We start from the raw sequence: 24053 nt of genomic DNA, 5'->3' as shown, positions 1-24053 counted from the left end.
ATCGTCTTTTGTAATAAACCAAAGACTCGTAAATTTACTCAATTTAAGAACTTAGGTAGATTATAACTTTGTAATAATTACATAATACAGGAAGCAATTTAATGTTATTCTACCGCAACAAGAATCTAGGCAATGAATTTTACATATACACATTTACTGTCTGTGTGGATTATCCAGTTTAAAGGTTATTTGTGCAATATTAGGAAAAAAATTATAATTGTGAACTAGGGTAGGCTTTTGGCATTTGGAGTTGTTAACACATTGCTGACCGAATGCTTGAGCTGCTCACATACCCTGTGGACCGGACATTTTTCTACTGAGCATACTAGAGTGCACATGATTTAAAAAATGTACATAAATATTAAACTAGTCAAGATTTTATCTTTGAAGTTGATGGATCTGTGTTTATAAAACTATCTTTAGCGTCAATTCCTAATACATCATCAATGTTTATATCGATGTCGTCATCAGAGTTGCTTGAATAAATGAGCACACTATGTAAATTACGGCATGTAGGGGCTTGAATATTACCGTATAATCTCAAATACCACCCGCCACCGAATAAGACCCGCACTCTTATTTTGAAAGAACAAAATTTCAAGAAACCGTGAAGTCAAAATTATTTACAATTTTTACTAACACACATCAAATGATTAGAAAATACAAATGAAAGTAAACAAACATTTCCAGAACGATATCCAATGAGTTCATTCATCATCATCATCATCATCATCATCACATACCTGCCAGCTTTCAAAAAGAGAAATCCGGAAGATCCTAAAGCGGAAAATTTTTAACACACCCATGCATCGGAAAGTCTTGAGACATAATGAAAAAGGAAGGCAAGGGGGGTAATTAGAAACAATACTAATACAAGTCAAATATATGTTATGATCACCTCTGAAATTAAATACTTACACAAGGTTACATCTTCATGAGTGCACGTCTGTTTCCACTTAACACTGGGAACACTTTCCGTGATCGTATAACACAAGGAAATTAAGCAGAATATGCCTTCCTAAAAGACTGATAATATGGTTTCTTAGTTGAACTCATTACGAACACCACTAAAAATACTAAATTGCTAACAAATTCGTCACACAATTCCACGAGTTTCAGAACTACCGCCAATGTTACTCACAGCCCCACACAGACAAAGCCTTTCACAGCCTGCTACTTGTCACGGATACCTTTTCTTCAAAGTAACAGCCTGCTACTTGTTTGGGAACATCTCAGTGAATGAAGTAGCAGTTGAGGTCAAACAGGTGACAAAAGCATGGTGATAATCGATAATGTGATTATCGATACATTTACCAGTCGAATTTCAAACACTGGATCTCGTATTACCAGCTACTATCAAAAGTCAAACAAATCCGATTTGACTGCAGAAAGCGAAACCAAGCGCAGATATTAAAAATCCATACAATAACGTCGTTCATCCGTATAACCGTAAAACACACTCAACATCCGTACATTTTACGGAAAAAACTGAATACTTGGCAGGTATGCCATCGGTACCAACCTCAGAACTTTCATCACCATCACTTTCCCACAAAATGTCGTCATCGCTGCCATCCATAGCATTAGAAATGCTACATTTCCTGGAGCTCTTCCATATGAGGTCTCAAGGATACGATTCCATGCCGTCAAAATCCAATCGCGAATACACGACTTGCCAGTATCGTATTTCCTACTGGCGGCAGGATTTCCAATAATTTTGACTTCCCGAACTATTTTCAGTTTCTCACTCGCAGTAAAAGATCGTAAACGCTTTGTGGAATTCATGTTGATACTCTGAGAACGTGCGTGGGACTGACGCCAAGCGGGGAAGTAACATATACTGAGAGCGGAGAAGGCATTGTTGCCAAGCCGCGCTGGCGGTGATGCCCGATTTATGCGTATTCGGAAAGATAAATTTCCCAAAATTTTAAATAAGACCCGCACCCAGTTTTGGAAGCGATATTTTCGTAAAAACAGTGCGGGTGGTGTTCGAGATTATACGGTACTTCCACTATCACTCTCGCATTCAGTTTCCACTAATTCACAATCACTATATCCATTTGAACGATCATTGGCATACAATTCATCTAAAATATTGTTGTCAGTTAACGCTGTATTACACTAGCGCTCCATCTTATCATTGACTGAACCGGCAGAAAGAAAGTAGACGTTTCTAAACTAAATCAAAGAATAAAAGAAGGCTGTGAATAAAAGAAAAATAGCAGATATACATCTACAATTTATTCTACTCAATGTGCAAGTCCGAAATAGTTCAATATATGGTCAAGAGATGTAACAGGGAGACCGTAAACAACGTCATGAATAAAACCAAGATTTCTCGGGGCCCGTCGCCTACCGCTGGCGAGCATACTATGAGATTTCTCGGGGCCTGTCACCCATGTGTTAATAAATCTAGCCTTTCGTCGTCGTCAGCGGTGGCAGTTACTCGTTTCCGAGTTTACAGATTTCCTGGCTAATAGCTCACTTCAATTCACACCGAGCTCGATAGCTGCAGTCGCTTAAGTGCGGCCAGTATCCAGTAATCGGGAGATAGTGGGTTCGAGCCCCACTGTCGGCAGCCCTGAAGATGGTTTTCCATGGTTTCCCATTTTCACACCAGGCAAATGCCGGGGCTGTACCTTAATTAAGGCCACAGCCGCTTCCTTCCACTTCCTAGGCCTTTCCTCTCCCATCATCGCCATAAGACATATCTGTGTCGGTGCGACGTAAAAAAAAAAATAGGAAAAAAAAAACTTCAATTCACAGCAGTTTGTGTTTAACTTTCCAGGGACTGTACAGGCCAGTTCTTGCGTAGAACATACGTCCACACATCGTGCGACTGAGGAACGGGGGAAATTTTGGGTGGGTTTGACTAAGTTTGCGTTCCTCGTTGGTAATGAATTTCATATTATTCTGTATTGAAGAGCAATATAATGTAAAACAAAAGCTAGAGGTTTCCATCTATTCAATATTGTTTATTGTAACCAAAAAAGAAAAGACTAGAAGATGGCGGAGCGTATTGATGTTCGTGAATTATATCGCAGTGCTGAAAATAACATAAATTTCATAAAGGAGGTGCTTAATTCTGACAAAAGGACCAACAAACTTAGGCAGCTGGCACGTTTTCTATCCTCGCCGCTAGATGGGAGCTTCATTCATTCCATTCCTGACCTGGTCGAATGATTGGACACAAGCTGTGGATTTTCAATGTAACAGTAAAGTACTTAATTCAGCAGATGATATGAAGAAAACTCATTCATTTAAAGAAGATGTATTCACCCGAATAATACCTGCACCCTCATTTTAGGAATGCTCATTTTGAAAAAAAAAAATTAAATGAACTAAAATTCCTTCCATCAAAAGAGTAACGTAGGCATAAACAAACATTTCGTATCACTCTACGAGGTCCACGTGTTCTTTACGCAAATGTGAACATGTAAATTTATGGATTTAGTTGCTTTGCCTGTAGATGGGAAGATTCGTTGTCTCTTGCATCACTGGAATCCTCTCCTAAATTACTTACAAGTTCGTCACACTCCACGTCTAAAACACTTCTCACACATGGTCTCTTTTTACTGGACAGTAACACGACCGGTGGTAGATAATTCTTTTTGTGCAATGTTAACACTTCAAATAGACACACCAGCGAAATCTGATGTTAGTTTTGCGATACAGTAAAACCTCGTTAATTCGAAGTCTTTGTAATACAGAAATCGGACTTCCACTTACGTGATTTTGAATTAACAGCCATCTTGTAATTCAGAAATGCCATCCCTCGCCAGTTTTCTTGGATTCTGCTTTTCTGCATACTGCTGCTACGTGATATTGTGGCGTTCCTTAAAACGCTGAATACAAAAGAATTACGATTTCACTCTATTTTCAACTATGAAACACAGTATAGACACACCGAAGTGAGTGAAAGTGCAGAAAGCTACCCCTGCACGTTCCGGAAGACGCGTTATAACGTGACGCGGAGAAATTTTGGATTTAAATTACTCTGTAAAATACAGTACTATTTTTAAAAAATTAGAATTAAAAGTCTGAATTGTTTTCCGTTTAAATATGACATATGGGGACAATTTTCTTCCATCTACGGTTGCACAAAGCGTAACTGTACACTCAGCTTCAAAAACTAGGTGAGCCAGGAGCATGTTGGCAACCTTGACGCAAATTAAACCCGCACCCCAATTTCGTGCCTCAAAATTATTTTAAAAATTTGCGGGGATTATTCGCGTAAATACGGTATTTAAGCTATGGGGAGAACTTACGACAGCTGAAAGCAAACAACAGAGCTATTCGGATGTTCTTCAGGTCACTACACAGTCCAATAAACCAGTTTCACAGAAAACAACAAATGTTTGAGCTGGTGTCTCCAAAGGACGCTACTAAAAGATTCACAACAAACTCTTAATATATTGCAATCTGACACATAATTGGCTTCACTGCATGTAGGAGTTAAAAACATCCAAAAAATTCCAAATAAGAGTGTTACAATGGAATTAAGAAATAATGACAAGTGCAAGAACTTTGTAAACTATTTCCAGGAGACGGAATCTAACTTGTCTGCATAAATTCCGAAGAAGAGATATCCTTGAATTATGATACTTGTCATAGAGGTGGACTTTCCGGAGGAGGAGCTGATGGAAGCCATCTTGGAACAAAATCCTCCCGTGAAGCACAGCTTGCTAGATACGAGTGCATTCCCGAAGAAATATGCCGTCCTGACAATGTCCAACAACTTTTCAGCATGATTTAACAAGCACCACGAGAGCATTTCATTTTATTGCTTCGATTGATGATGAAACAACATCTAACAGTTCTCCGTCAGCTAGTGGTTATTTACAGCGGTGTCCAATGGCTTGCATATGGCTAACACCACTCAAATAGATTTGGTGATGAACTACGGGATCAACATTTACCAGTTCCCATTTACTATTGAATTATTAATGATTAGCAGTATTAGAACTAACAGTTCTGTATATATAAATTAATACTTGAAATAGTCTCAATGATGAGCACACTCAAGATGTTTTTTTTTTTTTTTGCTAGGGGCTTTACGTCGCACCGACTCAGATAGGTCTTATGGCGACGATGGGATAGGAAAGGCCTAGGAGTTGGAAGGAAGCGGCCGTGGCCTTAATTAAGGTACAGCCCCAGCATTTGCCTGGTGTGAAAATGGGAAACCACGGAAAACCATCTTCAGGGCTGCCGATAGTGGGATTCGAACCTACTATCTCCCGGATGCAAGCTCACAGCCGCGCGCCTCTACGCGCACGGCCAACTCGCCCGGTACTCAAGATGTTAGAACCTAGTTTATATTCAAATTTAATCATAATTTCATCCCAGTTTTTTTATGTAAATTTGTATATATTTGTTTCATTTGTTTTATGTCAGTTGTGTGCATGTACATTTGATTAGTTATTAATGTTTTACATTAAGGCTGAAATTCATTCATTTATTTATTTATTTATTTATTTATGTATTTATTTAATTTATTTATTTATTTATTTATTTATTTATTTATTTCTTTCTTTCTTTCTTTCCCAAAACCTCTTCATTCTGGCTGACTTGGCTGCCCTTTCTTCATCAGATATGACATATTGTTTGTGTTGAGCAGTTTTTAATGACAATCTTATTTGTTTGTTCTTTAGAATCCTTTTTTCTTCTCTATTTTCAATTTGTTTCATTGTAATATTCAGCTCTTCTAAATCATTCTGAACTTCTTTAAACCAATTATTTTTTGTTTTACTTTTCCAAAAGTAATTAAATAGTTGTTTTATTATCCTATTATCATTTAATCTAGAAAGATGACAGAAAAAGGCAATTCTTCTTTTTCTCATCGTATCTATTATAGATTCACTTTCCCTATAAACCACTGCATTAGGCAATAATCTCCATTGTCCATCCACAATTACTACATTAATTTAATAATTATATTGTGCATTAACCCTTTATAGCGCAAAACCCTGCGGAACAAAATATATTACTTATTTGGTTAAATACCATGTCGTTGGGGTCTACTGTTTAGGTTTTGACCAAAATCTGAGTCAATACATTGTTTGATTATGCGATGTGGGGTGGTAAGCATTTTTACCAGAGAGCATTTAGGATTTCTTTGCCACCGAGTTTGTACTGGTAAATATATTTACCACTTTGCTTACATGACAACTTTCCACAGTGTTTTGCAAATAATAGGTGCAAAATGCAGATGGAAAGCATGGAACAAACAAGAAGTATATATAATTATAAATGTCACTAGAATCATGAGGTCATGGGCAGAAAAGACTGACCTAGGAACACAGGCTACATTATGTTTTACATCTTCTATTTATTATTTTTAATAGAACTAAGGCACATAGTTCCCCTTACAAACAATACGATTCCAAACATGCCATCGTCCGAAATAAATTTCTAAGATCATATAAGAATATCTTACAAAATAGCATAAATATGCATTCAGGCAGGCAAGTGCCTAGGGGATTGAGGGGAATTTTGGGATATATCAATCCAATAAATGTCTGATATGTCACCCTCTCCCCTATGGGAAGCCCTCATGTTAGGCACTACATGTAGCAGTCTATTCTTACATCCATAATTACCCTGAAAATTTATTCATTATTATTATTATTATTATTATTATTATTATTATTATTATTATTATTATTATTATTATTATTATTATTATTATTTTCTGTATACGCCCCTGAACTCAGAGAAACTGAATACCATGCAGATTGACTAAATTTATGTTTTTCCAAAGTACACACGAAGTGTTGTTTTGGGTATAAATCCATTTTTCATAATCTGGGAAGGTAATACATCTGGTGACTGATAAAACGTACGTCCACGACCTTATAGTTTTGCTGCATGATTTCATACTAGTGAATATAACATGTTGGCCAGAATATTGTATGAAAAAACATATATTAAACATGTAACTAGAAGCTCTGAAGTCTATTTTCCGATATTTATATTACCAATTGCATTGAAAATGAGTACGTTATCAATATGCAAAACGAGCACACTATTTCGCTTTTCTTGGTACTTAATGTGTAGACCAATGATAATTTTGCTAAAATCTTTCAAAGTCAACCAAAAAATATGTAATCTATGGTCACAAAATAATCAAAATATTCAAAAATATATATTATGTTATATAATTCACAAAAATCCAGTATCTCGCTTAAAATGAGCTGTATTTTACGGTCAACACAATGCTTACATGAGTGAAATTCAAGTGGCGCTCTCTGGTAAACATATGTACCACTTCTGGAAGTGGAACGATTCAAATAGCCGTGAAGCACAAGTTACGAAAAAAGTGGTAAAATATTCTTACCAGAAAGCATTACTAGACTAGAAAGCAGACAGTTACGGCCACTTAGGGTATTGCCATCTGAACAGTTTCTACGGCAACCCAAGTGTACAATTGATTGAGTGGTTTCGGCATGTTCGGGCAAACAATATCCCAGTAGATGGCAAGATTATTAACTGGCGCTGAAGACGGGTCTTGAGTTTCAGTGTTCGAACGGGTGGATTCAGCGTTTTAAGGAACGGCACAATATCATGTGGCAGGCAGTGTGCGGAGAAGCCGAATCAGTGAACACTAGTGATGCAGTCAGTTGGCGAGAAAATGTGGCTCGCATAATCAATTCGTATGCACCGGACAATATCTTCAATGCTGATGAGACTGCATTGTTTTTTAATGCCGAGCCCAAACGGACTTATGGTTTTAAGGGAGAGAAGTGCCATGGCGGGAAATCTTACAAGGATAGGGTCACAGTCCTTCTGTGTTGCAATGCGGACGGAAGCGAGAGACTTCCTCCCCTCGTCATAGGCAAGTTTGAGAAACCGCGATGTTTTAAAGGCATCAAGCACTTTCCGTTCGAAAATAAGTCGTCTAAGAATTCCTGGATGACAGGCAAAATTTTTGAGGAGTGGCTGGTATGCCTTGAGCCCAAAATGGCATGCCAGGACAGGAAAATACTTCTGTTGTTGGATCAGTGCGCTGCACACAAACATAATCTAATTTTAAAACATGTGCGTCTTCTTTTTCTGCCGGCCAACACTACGAGCTACTTGCAGCCCCTAGACCAAGGCATAATTTCATCTGTGAAACGTGCCTACAGAAAGCAACTGGTACGTTACTTTCTCCGGGAAGTTGCTAGAAATATTCCGGCGGGAGAAATACGCAAGTGGAACGTAATTGATGCAATGCGGAGTGTGACAGTTGCCTGGGACTCTGTTCCTTCATTGACAATCAAGAACTGCTTCGTCAAGTGTGGTTTTAGTTCATTAAATGAAGTAGAAAAAAGGAGGAGAAGACGACAACGACAATGAAGATGAATGGGAGGAGTTACGGCAAAAGTCCGATGTCGGTGTGACTTTCTCCAAATACATCGCCATAGACCATGCGCAGACTACTTCAGAAGTGCGGGATCCCGCCATGATGATCAGCTGTGATCACGTGACGCCAGAGGGAGATGCAGCTACAGCTGATGTTGAACACGACGAAGATACGGCGCAGGCGGCAACTATTCCGTCAAAGAATGATGTACTTGCCGCTCTCGCCGTGTTGGATTCAGTGATAAGTGCTAGTGATGCTGATGACGCTACAATTAAGGCTATGGCCCATATGGAGCAGTTCGTAGCTAGTGTTTATAAAAAAAAAAAAAAGATGAAGCAACCTCTCATGCACTCTTTCTTTAAGAGGCAGTAAGCCTAATGTCTGACAAAAAAGCCTTACTGGATCATTAAACATTTGTGAACTATTCAGGTACTGTACATAGTTATCTATTATTCTTTATATTTGTTTAAAATGTATGTCTGGGTTTTTAATGTTTGTTTTGTTGGTGCCATGTGTTTCCAATATATGTCTGGGTTTTTAAAGTTTGTTTTGTTGGTGTAATGTGTTTCCAATTTGGACAGCCTTGTTGTTTCCCCTGTGCAAGTGCATTATATTGCACTTAAATCAAGTAGGTTATAACCTATTTGCTTAAATTGCGTCGTGCATATATACAGTAGATTACCGTACTCCTTGTCTTTGAATCGTGTTTTATATTTCCCGTGTGTGAGGTTACGTTTGACAGTATACGGCGTTATCCAAGAGCATTATTTCAATAAATGCACCTCGTTAGATACATTTAGGAATTTTTTTCCCTACGGCACTTGAAAGGTTTAACTGTGAATCAAGGTTAACTCGTGCAGTAACGGGCATTCATTAGAATATTTTGTAACACGGCAAGGGTTGGTACTTCTGAATTGCGGATCAGCGGTTAATTTGAAATCACATAATTCGAATTCTGATTTTTGAGTCCCAACAACTTCGAATTAACAAGGTTTTACTGTACATTCATAAGTTTGTTAAAGAATAGTGTAGATTATTTTCATGTATAATTTATAGCTCTTTATAGCCTAGAAGTCATGTGTTCACTGCAAACAAAATTGAGGTTATCACATATTGGACCCCTCTTTACTTTTTTTTTGCTGTGAAAGTGGGGGGGAAAAGGGGGTCTAATATGCAAGTAAATACGATATATCTCAGAATGTCAATGTTGAACGAAGTGGAATTCATTCCAAAGTGCCATAAAAGAAGGTACACATGCTGTGGTGGTGGTTGACATTGAACCACCCATGAAGTGACATTTGGGACGTGTGACAGAACTTCATCCTGGAAAGTGTTCCGCAGTAGTGCAAATGGTCTTCAAAGGAGATAATACAAAGAAAAGTGACTTGGTTGTGTCATCTTCCTATTGAAACTTCTGTTTCAGCTCCTAATTAACATGAAATCTGAGATTATATGGAGCATGACATGTTACTTCAGATTACCTGCTGATGATTTTTTTTTTTTTTAACTGATAGTTCCTGACAATATTTCTAGAGTTATCAGCATTTGTTAATGAGTCTGTCTGTTCATCTCCAGTTATCCGTATATGGTGAAACCTCATTAGTGCGTTCATTAACCCATTTTCCCCCTTAGCACGTCATAAATTCGAAGTCCCGATTCTCATCCTATTAAATGTATATAAAAATACCTTGCTTGATATAGATGTTGATACCCATAGGGAATCTGAAATATTTGTTCCGAATTAGTAAATTATAACACCAGTATAAATGGTCCGTTATTGGACATTATAAATTTTCCAGCTAGAGATCGGCCAGCTAGGAAGACATCCGGTGAGGGGAAGTGTGCGAGTGAGAAAGCAGAGCCGTGGGAGCGAGAACGCTGACTTCCCCTTCTAGCTCAGTGTTGTGGCGACGTACAGTTGACCCGAAATATTTGTTGTAACTGACATATAACACTCCGCAGATTTTCAGTTAGTGGAATTCCCTTCCAGCTGTAAATTACAGACATACCTAGCCGGAATGAATGTATTTAGAAGTGTTACAGATGATAGATAGATTTAAGGAGTTAGAACATAATTTAACCTCTTATTATAGTAGCTGTCAAAATCGTTTTCGTATATCAATTTGTGTAGTTCTTATTTTAAATTACAATATGATTTAAAATTGACTTTCGACCCTGAAGATGTGCTGTGTAGAATATGGTTTAGTATAACACCAGGCTTCATAACCTGAGGCATGTCATGTAAAAGAACTCGATAATAATATTAATAATAATAAGATAATATACATCAAGAATGAAACACACTACAAGAAAATTGAAAAACTCTCAGATACAATGCGAAGAAGGATATTTTTTTTATGGTCATCTTCTCCTCAGAATGAACTCTAATAGATTAACCGAACAAATCTTTGACTTCTTCTGTAACCCAAAACAAAACCGAACTGGTTTATAGAAACTGAAAAAGACGTGGTAGAATTAAAAAATACAGAAAATTCACTATTCGGCTGAACAGCTAAAGTAATAACTAAAGAAGTAAATATAAGGTTCCAAAACAAATCTATATTTAAAGCCATATATACCTATTATCTCGGAAGACGAGCGGAAACGAAGATCAGAAAGGATGAAGAAATACTGGGCACTAAGAAAAGAAGAACGCACAGGAAAAGAATTGATTCAACGTACCCCAAAGAGGGTGAAACGAAATAATAATAATAATAATAATAATAATAATAATAATAATAATAATAATAATAAGTACTTTTGTTAGAAGGCGAGAAAGCAGTGTTAGACTATCATTGTTTGTCCCTAGCTGCTTAATGTCAATATTTCGTTGCTCTCTTGTGAGATAAGAAATATGACTTAACGATATGACATATAATTATATAATTGTTCTCAGGTACAGAAAAAAGAAATTTACTTCTAGTCTTTGGCGGATATTGACGCGAATTTCTCTCTAACGAGTTTCCGTACGTCGTCAATAGGGAAGGTGACGTTGTGAGAAACTACCCAGTTCTTCACTTTTGCCCACATTATTTAAATACTATTTAATTCAGGGTGATATGGGGGCAGTCGAAGGACCGAGTGTCCGTACTGTTCCACGAGTAGCACATAGGTTTTGTGTGTCGGCTTGTGCAATTTGATAAGCTCATAAAGCTGGTGTTTGTACATCGTCACACGGTGTGGAATGTTCCTATTCGCTAGCCATCCCCCTGTGGGTGGGGGCGGTAGAATAACACCCACGGTATCCCCTGCCTGTCGTAAGAGGCGACTAAATGGGGCCCCAGGGGCTCTGAACTTTGGAGCGTGGGTTGGCGACCATGGGACCCTTAGCTGAGTCCTGGCATTTCTTCCACTTGTGCCAGGCTCCTCATATTCATCTATCCTATCTGGACCTCCCTTGGTCAACTCTTGTTCTTTTCCGACCCCGACGCTATTAGGTTTGCGAGGGCTAGAGAGTCTTTCATTTTCACGCCCTTCGTGGCCCATGTCTTCCTTTGGCCGATATCTTCATTTTTCAAAGTGTCGGATCCTTTCCATTTTTCCCTCTGATTAGTGTTATATAGAGGATGGTTGCCTAGTTGTACTTCCTCTTAAAACAATAATCACCACCACCATACCCCTGTGGGTGGGGGCGGTGGAATAACACCCACGGTATCCCCTGCCTGCCGTAAGAGGCGACTAAAAGGGGCCCCGGGGCCTCTGAACTTTGGAACGTGGGTTAGCGACCACGGGGACCTTAGCTGAGTCCTGGCATTACTTCCACTTACTTGTGCCAGGCTCCTCACTTTCATCTATCCTATCTGACCTCACTTGGTCAACTGTTGTTCTTTTCCGACCCCGACGCTATTAGTTTTGCGAGGGCTAGGGAGTCTTTCATGGTCACGCCCTTCGTGGCCCTTGTCTTCCTTTGGCCGATACCTTCATTTTTCGAAGTGTCGGACCCCTTCCATTTATTCTCTCTGATTAGTGTTATATAGAGGATGGTTGTCTAGTTGTACTTCCTCTTAAAACAGTAATCACCACCACCACCATTCACTAGGCAGATCATCGTCACTTTACGTGAGCTGGAGGTTGGAGCACGATCTACCTCCTTGTTGTGATATGACACGAAGTCAATCACGAGTACACTGCGAGGTGGAAGATTAGGAATAAGCATATCTTTCACCCACTTAAAAAATTGTCACTATTCCTGTCATCGCCACTCTTGCTGCCAGGCTTCCAGATTAACAGACAGTTCTCGGTGTAACCCATTTCACCGCCAGTATGTACAACTATAAGTCTTTTTCCTTTTGACATGGGCGCTGATATACCGGATATTGAATTATCAGACCAGCCTTTGTTGGATACATGGGACGTATGTACATATATAGGTTTCATCCGTGTAGACTATAGGCCTATCCTCCGCCCGATGCTGGGCAATTTTTTTCTTCAAATAAACAAATCTTTTGTATTTTATGTCATGTTTTTCCATTAGGATGCGCTTGTTAGTGTTAGTCTGTTTCCAATGATATCCTAATGATCGAAGGATTCGCTTGACACTAGTATTGGATCCTTTGAAATTTAAGTCTTTAACTAACTTTGCACACATTTTTGAAACTGTAGGTAAACATTTTTCATCTAAATAAAAATCGTTAACAATACGACGTACGGCACCTTCGTTAAAGTCGTCCAGTCCAGTAAAATTCTTTGTGCGCATTCTGTTTTTGTTTGGTGTTTCAAACAGACCATCCATAGGTTTTCCTAAGTCTATTGCTTTTCGTTTTTCGCTCTTAATCTGTGCCACAGAACTTTCTGACACTCCAACAGATGCTGCTACTCTTTCCTGTACTTTCTTACAATCTATCACAAACTTTTCTTCCATTGCCTCCCTTTCCATAAAGCCTATAATGTTAAGGATTGCTGCACGAGTCTGACTTAGCACCTTATGATGCAGGCTACTTTTAACGCCTTCCATACTGTCACAGATAGGCCTAACGTACACCATCACTAACCACAGATACTACACAACGAGAAATTAGAGAGGAGCGCGCGACAGCTGAGTGTAAACTTATGCACTGAACTGTCCTTATAGCAGGAGCTCTGTTACGAGGGGATGCGCTACGTGGGATAGTCCAAAGTGTGTATGTGTTCCCAGACGTCTTCCTAGCTGGCCCGATCTTTAACTCATTCCTGGTTGCCAGCGTTTCCCCCCCCGTGTACTAGGCTGGGCTACCATTTATATTGGTATTAATACCTTGCTTATCGCGTCACAAATTTTCGCTGTTATCGCTTAGTATGATTATATTTTTCCTAGCCCTGAAAATGTTATTTGTCATCCCTTGTGAAACAAACATAATTTCCAATTCAGGTAACATCGGTCGCCACAGTAGCGTGATTACGAAAAGGGCCTTAAATACCTGAATTTCGCAGGATAAGTTGCACCTTGATTTATAAATTTCATTTTTCCGTATTGAGTTACCGATTGTCATAAAAGGAAAAGAAAGTTCCACCTGATCAATACTTTTTATTTACATGTAATGCAGATTATCACATTCTAGGACCGGTTTCGACCTCTTAACAAGGTCATCCTCAGCTACATTAGAATCTTATTTGCATTTTCACCTTATGCCTCATAAAGATCTTTGTGACATACTCTATTGTTTACCAATATTATTTAAAATATTTTTATACTCTTGCTAAAAAAATTTAAAACATTACATCATAACTGAAATTGTGACAAAACAAGCTTATGTGTTAACCCTTTCCCGCCCGCATTTTCACTCTGCTTATCCCCAAGTTTCAACCTGTTATTTAGCAAAAACTGAAACAGATCGTATTGTTTCAGAAGAAGTTAAATACAGTAAAAACTATTGTTTACAATGAATTCAAATTTTCAATAACATTAGAAAATATACCATTACATCAATTTCTCTGTTTATTGAGTCATAATGTGTTTTTCACAGGCCCCCCCCTCCTCGTGATACTCAACACAGAGACAGTCTGCATTTGTCACATTCCCATGTTGTCTGAATCCCTCAAAACCAATAATCACGTGATTTTGGAAGTGGAATGATGCCCATGTATATAAGATTTTATTTCATCTGGGCAAGGGTCTTCCCATTCTGTTTTTATCTTACCGGAATGCGACTGTTTGAAGGCTGCATTGTTATATGCGCAATAGGCTTTGTCACTGAATAGTTTTTCTCCTCCTAACATACGTAAAAAACAATCTCTTTCCCCTAATACTCTTTCCGAATTATGCGCAGGTTCAACATCATCCATTTAATCATTCGGAGTAACGAAACGTAATATTTATGTTACCTGAATTGCCGTGGCATCGCCATCAGGTCCGATTTATCGATATTCGTTTTCATTCATATCACTGTTATCACTAAAATTATCTTCGTTGATACATTATTCACTCATTAAAAATTCACCTGCACCCCTACTCAAGGATTCTGTGTCACTTTTTTCGCCCATATTCAGCTCAGTTTCAAGATACGCGATATTCAATCCCGCCATGTTTACGAACGAAACAGCTGACCCGCGCTCGCGGAAGTTCAAGACCGTTGCCTAGACAACGTCAAGACAGATTATCTCTCTTCCTTTATTCCCTAAGACTTGTAGATAGCACTGCTTGTTCATAAATGCCTTATAAACACTTCACTGATGAGAAAAATAAAAAACTATCGCACAGATCGCGGACGAATGCAGATAATGCAGCCGGGCGCTTTCGGGCGCTAAGGACCGGAAGGCTAAATGAACAGTCGGGCACTTTCGGGCGCTAAGGGCCGGAAAGGGTTAATATACACATGCAATTGTAGCAGAATGAATTCTTCTTTAGGCTTATTGAGTGTAAATGTTTACCATAGGCATTTTGCCTATTCAGTTGAAATAAGCCCCATTTTACAAATGTATAGTCATATTTGAGGGGAGCTTTGTTTATATTCGTGAATGTTATAGCAATGAGGTACCAGTAAAATATACTAATTAATTAAAGTTGATAAAATGTTATATTACATGTTCACATTAAAATATTAAAGTATGATAATGTACTTAGTAGACTAAATTGCATGTTGACTTCAATAGACTTTTACATATTCACATTAAAATGTTATGAAGTGTGACTAATGTACTTTATGACACTGGAAGTCTAAAATAGCTGTTGGCCTTAGTTCTTGCATTATGTTATGTTGTTGCATTAAAATACTGCACAAATTTGCCTTTTACACAAAACATTAGATATTTGACACATTGTAAGATATGCTATATATGAATGTCTTTTAAGTCCAAATAGTAAGTGACAGCACTTCCTTATATTTTATAAATGCAAATTCAAATTACAAGCATTAATATGCAATGCTTATACACTTTGTGTATGACTCAACCACTTTTTTAATTGACTTGAACATATTCTGGCCTGTCTGATGTGACTGTTGTTCTGGAATTTTCTCGCTCTGAATGCCGTAAATGTTGGTGGTTCCTTTCCCTTTTTATGAAGTTGGCAAAATCTGTAAGTCGGAATGAATGAATTAAATTAAAAATTCTAGTTGAAACGAAACTTTATGTGATATAGTGTAAGTTCTGAAATAATCTACTTACTGCTGTGGGGTGGTTGTGATGGGAGTTGCTTGGCTGTCTGTCGCGTATTGTATCTCGTACTAATGGTTCTGGTGTTGTCTGTTGTGAGGGGGGTGGGTGGGGGGGCTTACTGGCAGAAATTTCACGATTAGATATAATGAGCATGTTAATGCCATCAAGCATAATCATTTTTCTGCAATAGGACAGCATGTGCACGAGTACAGGCACAAATTCACGGATATAGGTAATGATTTGAAAATATTAAGTACAAAACCCAAAGGTCCTTTACTTAATATAAATGAAGAATTGTACATAACATTTGATCAGTATGCAAATCCCAACTACAACATTAATGAAATATCTGAAAAAAAAAAACAATATTTTGTTCAATAAGATTATCCCTATCTTAAAGAATGACTATGTCAGACTAGTCAACAAACAACGTCATATACAGGCTACAGCGCAGACAGTGAACTTGCCTGACTCCGCCCACACACACGCTAAAACTATCCCCACTCGTCCCTCCGCCCCCCTCACAACAGACAACACCAGAACCATTAGTACGAGATACAATACGTGACAGACAGCCAAGCAACTCGCATCACAACCACCCCACAGCAGTAAGTAGATTATTTCAGAACTTACACTATATCACGTAAAGTTTCGTTTCAACTAGAATTTTTAATTTAATTCATTCATTCCGACTTACAGATTTTGCCAACTTCATAAAAAGGGAAAGGAACCACCAACATTTACGGCATTCAGAGCGAGAAAATTCCAGAACAACAGTCACATCAGACAGGCCAGAATATGTTCAAGTCAATTAAAAAAGTGGTTGAGTCATACACAAAGTGTATATGCATTGCATATTAAAGCTTGTAATTTGAATTTGCATTTATAAAATATAAGGAAGTGCTGTCACTTACTATTTGGACTTAAAAGACATTCATATATAGCATATCTTACAATGTGTCAAATATCTAATGTTTTGTGTAAAAGGCAAATTTGTGCAGTATTTTAATGCAACAACATAACATAATGCAAGAACTAAGGCCAACAGCTATTTTAGACTTCCAGTGTCATAAGTACATTAGTCACACTTCATAACATTTTAATGTGAATATGTAAAAGTCTATTGAAGTCAACATGCAATTTAGTCTACTAAGTACATTATCATACTTTAATATTTTAATGTGAACATGTAATATAACATTTTATCAACTTTAATTAATTAGTATATTTTACTGGTACCTCATTGCTATAACATTCACGAATATAAACAAAGCTCCCCTCAAATATGACTATACATTTGTAAAATGGGGCTTATTTCAACTGAATAGGCAAAACGCCTATGGTAAACATTTACACTCAATAAGCCTAAAGACGAATTCATTCCGCTACAATTGCATGTGTATATTAAGATATAAGCTTGTTTTGTCACAATTTCAGTTATGATGTAATGTTTAAATTTTTTGAGCAAGAGTATAAAAAATATTTTAAATAATATTGGTAAACAATAGAGTATGTCATAAAGATCTTTATGAGGCATAAGGTGAAAATGCAAATAAGATTCTAATGTAGCTGAGGATAACCTTGTTAAGAGGTCGAAACCGGTCCTAGACATGTGATAATCTGTATTACATGTAAATAAAAAGTATTGAACAGGTGGAACTTTCATTTCCTTTTAGGATAAGTTGCACATTTGGGGAGCAGGCTGTTAGCCTCAGGAATGTTCAGTTTAGCTTGCTGGTTAGCAGCACGATTGCTGAATAACATAGCGAGTCTATTTGTGCTTGTATTTCACGTTCCATTCAGAAGTAAGAAATTTATTTTGTGTTGAGTGTTACAGTGAAGTGTAGCGAATATTTGTCGTGTGCTACAGTAGCCTACATCTGGATTAGGAACATATAAACATACCTATTGCATCACGAATTTTTGCTATTGCTGCTTTCTACGAGTACAATCACATTTTTCCTAGCCCTGAAAATTTTATTTGTCATCCCTTGTGAAAGAAACGTGATTTACAACTCGGGTAAGAGTCATTCCCCAGTTGCGTGATCAAGGAAAAAGTGAGCCTATTTATACTTGTATTTCGCATTCCATTCAGAAGTTAGAAATGAATGTATTTTGTGTTGAGTGGTACAGTGAAGTTTTGTCGCGTGTTACGGTAGCCTGTATCTGGATGAGGAACACAATCATTGGAAATTGACTAGCGCGATGCATATTTGTCTTGTGATAGCCTAATTATGGATTCAGAAAAGGCCGTGAAATTCCTCACTAATGAAGACAAAATTAAAATCTTTCAGAAAGTGGACTGGCATCCACATCTTCATGCGTGCAGAGGTCGCGAATTTTGAACTCGCACCTTCAAGTTTCGACTCAATCAATCGACTTGGTCGAAGGTTTTCAAAATGGTGGTCAATGTCATTCCTCCTGATTCCTCCTGGTCGCACATGGTCGATTCTAACCTCCAATTCATTGTTGTTTACTAACTCACTGTTCTGAAATAAAACGCTTCTACAAACATTTGTTTTAGAAACAATGTGATCTGCAATAATACTTGAACGTTTTTATTGACCCCTGTGCATATGTTTTCATATTTGTTGCTTTGTGTTTTTCACACCTTTCAGTGCACTTGTTATTTTATAAGCCCCAGCAGAAAAGGTTTTCATATTTGTTCTCTCGTGTTTTTCACGCCTTTACATCGTCGATGTAAAATGGCCTCATGTCGGGAAAAATCATATCTAACGTTTTCATATCCCTTTTGGATAGTTTTTATTCGTATATTTAGTAGTATGTTTTCTCTCTTAACACGTTCATTTTTGTTGTCCCCTGCAGAAACTAATGAGGTTTTACGGTATTTAGTTGTTCATATCTGGTTGTCTGTATCGTTAGTTTATTTTCAAGGTGGGAAGTTTATTTTTGTACTTAGTTATATCTTTAAGTAATGATTTTCATTGAATTATGTAGCAGTTGTTGTATAAGCAGCCTCATCTTTTTCATTGTTTATTGCATGTAAAGATGCCTGTATGTAATTGTAAAAGATTGTTCAGGTTAATTATTACAAGTTAAAATAAACTTTACCGAGCAAGTTGGCTATGTGGTTAGGGTCATGCTTCTGTGAGCTTGCATTCGGGAGATAGTGAGTTCAAATCCCATCCAAGGCAGCCCTGAAGATATTTTTCCTTGGTTTCCCATTTTCACACCAGTTAAATGTTGGGGCTGTACCCTAATTAAGGCCACGACCAATACCTTCCCAATCCTTGCCCTTTCCCATCCCTCCATCACTGAAAACCTTTGATATGTTAGTGTGATATTAAACAAGTAGCAAAAAAACAAAATGAACTTTCAAAGTTCAAAGTATAGTTTATTATATACAGTCCTTCAGAAACCAAACGTTGCTTAATTCCAAGTCTCTGAATGATCTCAGCATAAAACTTAGGGAAATTACTAACAACTGTAGGGATAAATTTTTCAAAATTTTCAATATACTGTATATCTAACAAAAAAAAAAAAAAATTTTACTTGATTTTATATATATTTTGCTTATATTGTTTGAGAAAAGTGGCAACTCATAAGCTCATAATTGTTATTTTAAAACTGGTTTTCATGTTGATCTGAGATTTGGATATCTTTTTAACACTCATCATAGGATTCATATTACCAAATTTCATTGCATTCTGCCTGTATAATAGCTGAGTGGCTCAGTTTGTGGCTTTTTACTAAGGTGGCAGTGGCTCTAAACCCATCCAATGCATATGGGATTTTTAAAATGAGTTACATCTATGCTGTTCAGATCCGTTGTGAAACTGGAGGTCCCATGGCTGTGATCACGATATCATTAGTCGTGTAAAACTACAAGCTTGCTTGTTTCCATTACAATTTGAAATTATAAATTTCGAATATTGTGTTGATATGCAGAATGACACCAACTTGGTTGTTTAAACCATGCAGTGGTCATAAAAATAGTGTTTGGCCTCCGGAGAGGCCTACTGCATGTCTTTTTCTAGTAGACGGCCTATAGGCGACCTGCATGTCTGTGAGGATGGGGCCCTACTTAAGATGATTTCTAATGTTGATGACATCACAAAACACCCAGCCACCCAATCCAGACAGATGAACTAATTAAGGCTAAAATCCCCAACCCAGATGGAATCGACCCGGGACCCATTGGGCTAAAGGCCAGCATGCTAACCATTTCAATCAATCAATCAATACTGATCTGCATTTAGGACAGTCACCCAGATGGCAGATTCCCTATCTGTTGTTTCCGTAGTTTTTTCTTAAATGATTTCAAAGAAATTGGAAATTTATTGAACATCTCCCTTGGTATGTTATTCCAATCCATTTAGTCGTGGAGGTGGACTATACCGACCCGGGACCCATTGGGCTAAAGGCCAGGATGCTAACCATTTCAATCAATCAGTCAGTACTGATTTGCATTTAGGGCAGTAGTAGGTTAGTAGTAGTAGTAGTAGTAGTAGTTGTAGTAGTATTTGAGTTTCACTCTGAACATAGGACACAGCATTTGTACAAAACTGTTGGAATTGTGTTTTTTTATAAAGTTGTATTTTGAAGTTTCTTCATTAAAAGAAGAGATACTGTAAATGTTTATGGTTTTCTGGAGCTTGTTTTCCTTTATTCATCATTATTGTCTTTTTTCTATGAAAAATAATTGTTGTATAGTATTCATTGTTAACCATAAAATAACCCTGTATCTGTCTTTTATAGGAGACTGTGGAGTTTGAGAGGCATAAGTGGTATGACAGTTTACTCCTATATGGCTTACGGGATTCTGAAACAGAAGAGAGTCTCCGTGCTGATCCTGACCTGAAACTCGTACCTCTAATTGTAGAGAAAGTTGTGTTACCAAAACTCCATCGTAAGTGTACTGTTTATCGTTATTCTGCTAATACATATTTTTCTTGATTTTTCTTTGTTTATTCTGATGTATCTTGTTTGATCTATGATGTTCTTTTGTAGAACTGATCGAGGCTCAGTGGGATCCACTTTCTACCCTACAAACATTGAGACTAGTAGGACTGCTAAACAAACTTTTACAGGAATATCCTACACTGGGATCAGAAAGTAAACCATTGCTCAGTTTGATGACCACAGTTGTGGACAAAATGAAAGCAACAGTGGAGAATGATATCTACATTCCCATCTATCCAAGACAGTAAGATATTTGTCATTCAGTTTAAATTCATGTAAGATAGCAGGAAACATGTTATACATTAAATGAAAAGCTTGATATAAAGGTACATATAAAATTAGTCGTACTCAAAATATAATGTGATATGATTCCTGTTTTGTCAAAAAGTTGTTTGCTTATAAGCATTTTTCTGTAGGGTTTTAGAAACCAAGGGTAGCGGAATCGGTCAGTTCTTCCAACGGCAGTTTGGCAGTGCTGTCAAACTTCTGCGCAATCTTCTCAGTTGGCAAGGCATTGTGAATGACAGCATACTGCAACAAATAGCCTTGTCATCATTGTTGAACCGTTACCTGTTAGCAGCATTACGAACATGTGATCCAACTGATGCTGCTGAGAAGTGTAATATGGTAAGAATTTATAACATCTAAAGAAATGGAGGGGAAGTGTATTCTTTGGAATGTTATTGTGGTGTAGATTTAAGAGTTTTCTTCTATACAGTGTAGCTATATTATCGTGATGTGTACTAAGGATGAAGTCTCCTGTTCTTTGCTAGAGTGTAGTTTTCTTAGACAGTAGGTTTAAACCCCACTGTCAGCAGGCCTGAAGATGGTTTTCTGTGGTTTCTCATGTTTACACCAAGCAGATGCTGGAGCTGTACCTTAATTAAGTCCGCGGATGCTTCGTTCCCACTCCTAGCCCATCATCACCATAAGACCTATCTGTGTCGGTGCAACGTGAAGCAAATTTAAAAAAAATAAAATTTAAAAATCTTAGATCATATAGATTTAGTGGTCCTGAGGATATTCTTGTTAATAGTAAACCATGAAATTTGCTGTTTTCTCACATTATTAATCTAGAAATTTATATTAAGCTAACTTCGTCTTGATGCGGTTATCAAGAAATGTTTCAGAAATCAAATGAAATAAAGTTAGTTGTTGAAATATATATAAGTCTTAGAAACAGATGGTGAGCAGCAATTTACCTTGTATGAACGCTTGGATAGAGTACACATAAATGAAAGGAAAGGTAGTGTGGAGACTGACAGACAAGAGAATATTCAACAACCTGTGAGAAACAGGGCTAATAATGGTCCACGTGTCAATACAATTGATTATACAATTAGTTTTACTACTTATTTAATTCATACTACCATCATACATGCTTCGAGAAATAGATCTATTCTTTTCTTCAGCGATAATGTGTCAAAATCCCTAAGGAGATACTTAAATATATAACGCTTAAAACCTTAAAATAAATCTGACTCATTAAAATAAAATATCTACATTAAAATATACATTAAAATCTCAAGAGTTCTATTTCATGTTGTCGTCTAGAGCATATCTTCATTTTCTTTCTGGAGAAAAATTGTTCAATATTAAAACCCTACCACTTGTTCGATTAAAGTACCATTCACTAAGTATAGCATTCCAGTTTTTGAGCTATGCTGAATGCTATTGTCTGAAACTTGTTGAAGAATTCAAAATTTGATATCTAAAAACAAGTAAAAATTCCCTATGTTTGCATTTGACATGCAGATCCCTTCTTGTTCAGGAACCAATATGGTGTAGTAAAAATATATACTTTATGCCAGCCCCAAAGCAAATCTTCTTATCAGTGTCAAAAACGTAAATAGGCGTGAGAACTCTGCATTGAGCAGGCTGGCAGGCACAACTTCAGAATTTCCAAGGGTGAGGGTGTGTGAATTCGGGGTTAAATGTTTTAGGGATTTAACTTTGAAACGCAGTGTTTTAGACACTGACATGACTTAGAACTGTTGAGATTTTAATGTGTTTTTTTTTAAATGTAGATATTTTATTTTATTTTAGGATTTTTTGTGTTATACCCTCTTCGGAGACGGCCCTACCCTGGGAGTGGCACCCCTGCCTGTGTGAGTCCCAGAGCACACTGACACAGTGTGTAACATCTTTTAAGGGTCCCAACTCAGGGTTACATGCGAAGGCCTCAACGGCATATACGGCGGAGAAGGTGGACCTCAGTACAGTGCAGATAGCTGAAGAGGCAGCCCTGGACTCGGGGATAAATACGAGTACAATCTAAAGGGACCAATGGCTTCGGGCAGATGAGGCTCTTAAGAGGGCTGATGGTCCCTTGGTGGGGGTAATACCACAAAACTCCATCTAGCAGTGTTTGCACTCCCTGTTAGAGGTAGCTATGTTAGGGGTGGCCTGAAAAAAAAAATCCTGGCAAAAGGTATAAAATGCCTTTGGGTGTGGCAAGCCTATCATACTAATAGCCTAGAAAATGATTGAGAGTGAGTCAGGCCTCAGAAACAGTAAGGGTGTCCCCCAAAAGCAATGTACAGCTCCTGGTGTTCTTGTCCGGGGGGAACTGTAAAAAGTGGGCAACTAGCGACATAGATTGCAATTGTAAATGTCTTGACCCTTAACGGCAAGACGGAAGAACTAGTAGAATACATGGAATAGAAGGGGATTGAATGCAACCAAGTGAAAAGGAAAGGGGCGGAAGAGATTGAGGAAGGGGTTTTGGATTGATTGTGCAAACTGCAGTAATAGAATAGGTTTCATTGTGAGGGAAGACCTGGTACAGTACACAGAGGTCTACCAGATAAATGACAGAATCATGAAAATCAGACTTGGCTTGGAAAGTGGAGTGCAAGATTTTATACAAGTATATGCACCTCAGACAGGTAGTGTCGAAGAGAGTCTTGAGGAGTTCTTGGAGGAACTGGAGAGGTGCATTGAAGATGATAAAGTGGCGATAATGGGAGATACGAATGCGTACATATGAAAAGGCAGGTAAGGTAGAGAAGAAATACCCCCCTACCCTATTTGCCTCTTCCTGGCTACTGCTGGATAAAGGGAAATGATGATGATGATGATGATGACTTGATCCTTTCAGTTACGGAAATAAAAATGCAGGAGAGCTACTACTAGATTTCTGTGAGTGGAATGGATTAATAGTAGGCAATACATGGTTCAGAAAGTAGTACAGCCAAAATATAACTAGATATGG

The 24053-nt window shown here is 37.7% G+C and overlaps 1 protein-coding gene across 2 annotated transcripts in view; it reads left to right on the top strand.

The window, feature by feature from the left end:
* LOC136866425 (PAX3- and PAX7-binding protein 1) overlaps positions 1-24053 on the top strand; it is a 337700-nt gene that overhangs the window by 291191 nt on the left and 22456 nt on the right. For both annotated transcript variants that reach the window (XM_067143350.2, XM_067143349.2), the window contains 3 exons: positions 20636-20786; positions 20888-21083; positions 21256-21466. In XM_067143350.2, coding sequence (XP_066999451.2) covers positions 20636-20786; positions 20888-21083; positions 21256-21466 — 558 coding nt within the window. The remainder of the gene's footprint in view (positions 1-20635; positions 20787-20887; positions 21084-21255; positions 21467-24053) is intronic.

The sequence above is a fragment of the Anabrus simplex genome, chromosome 3 (genome assembly GCF_040414725.1).
Source record: "Anabrus simplex isolate iqAnaSimp1 chromosome 3, ASM4041472v1, whole genome shotgun sequence".
NCBI lineage: Eukaryota > Metazoa > Arthropoda > Insecta > Orthoptera > Tettigoniidae > Anabrus > Anabrus simplex.
Note: the sequence above shows the minus strand (reverse complement) of the source record. Positions and strands in the feature narration are given on the sequence as shown.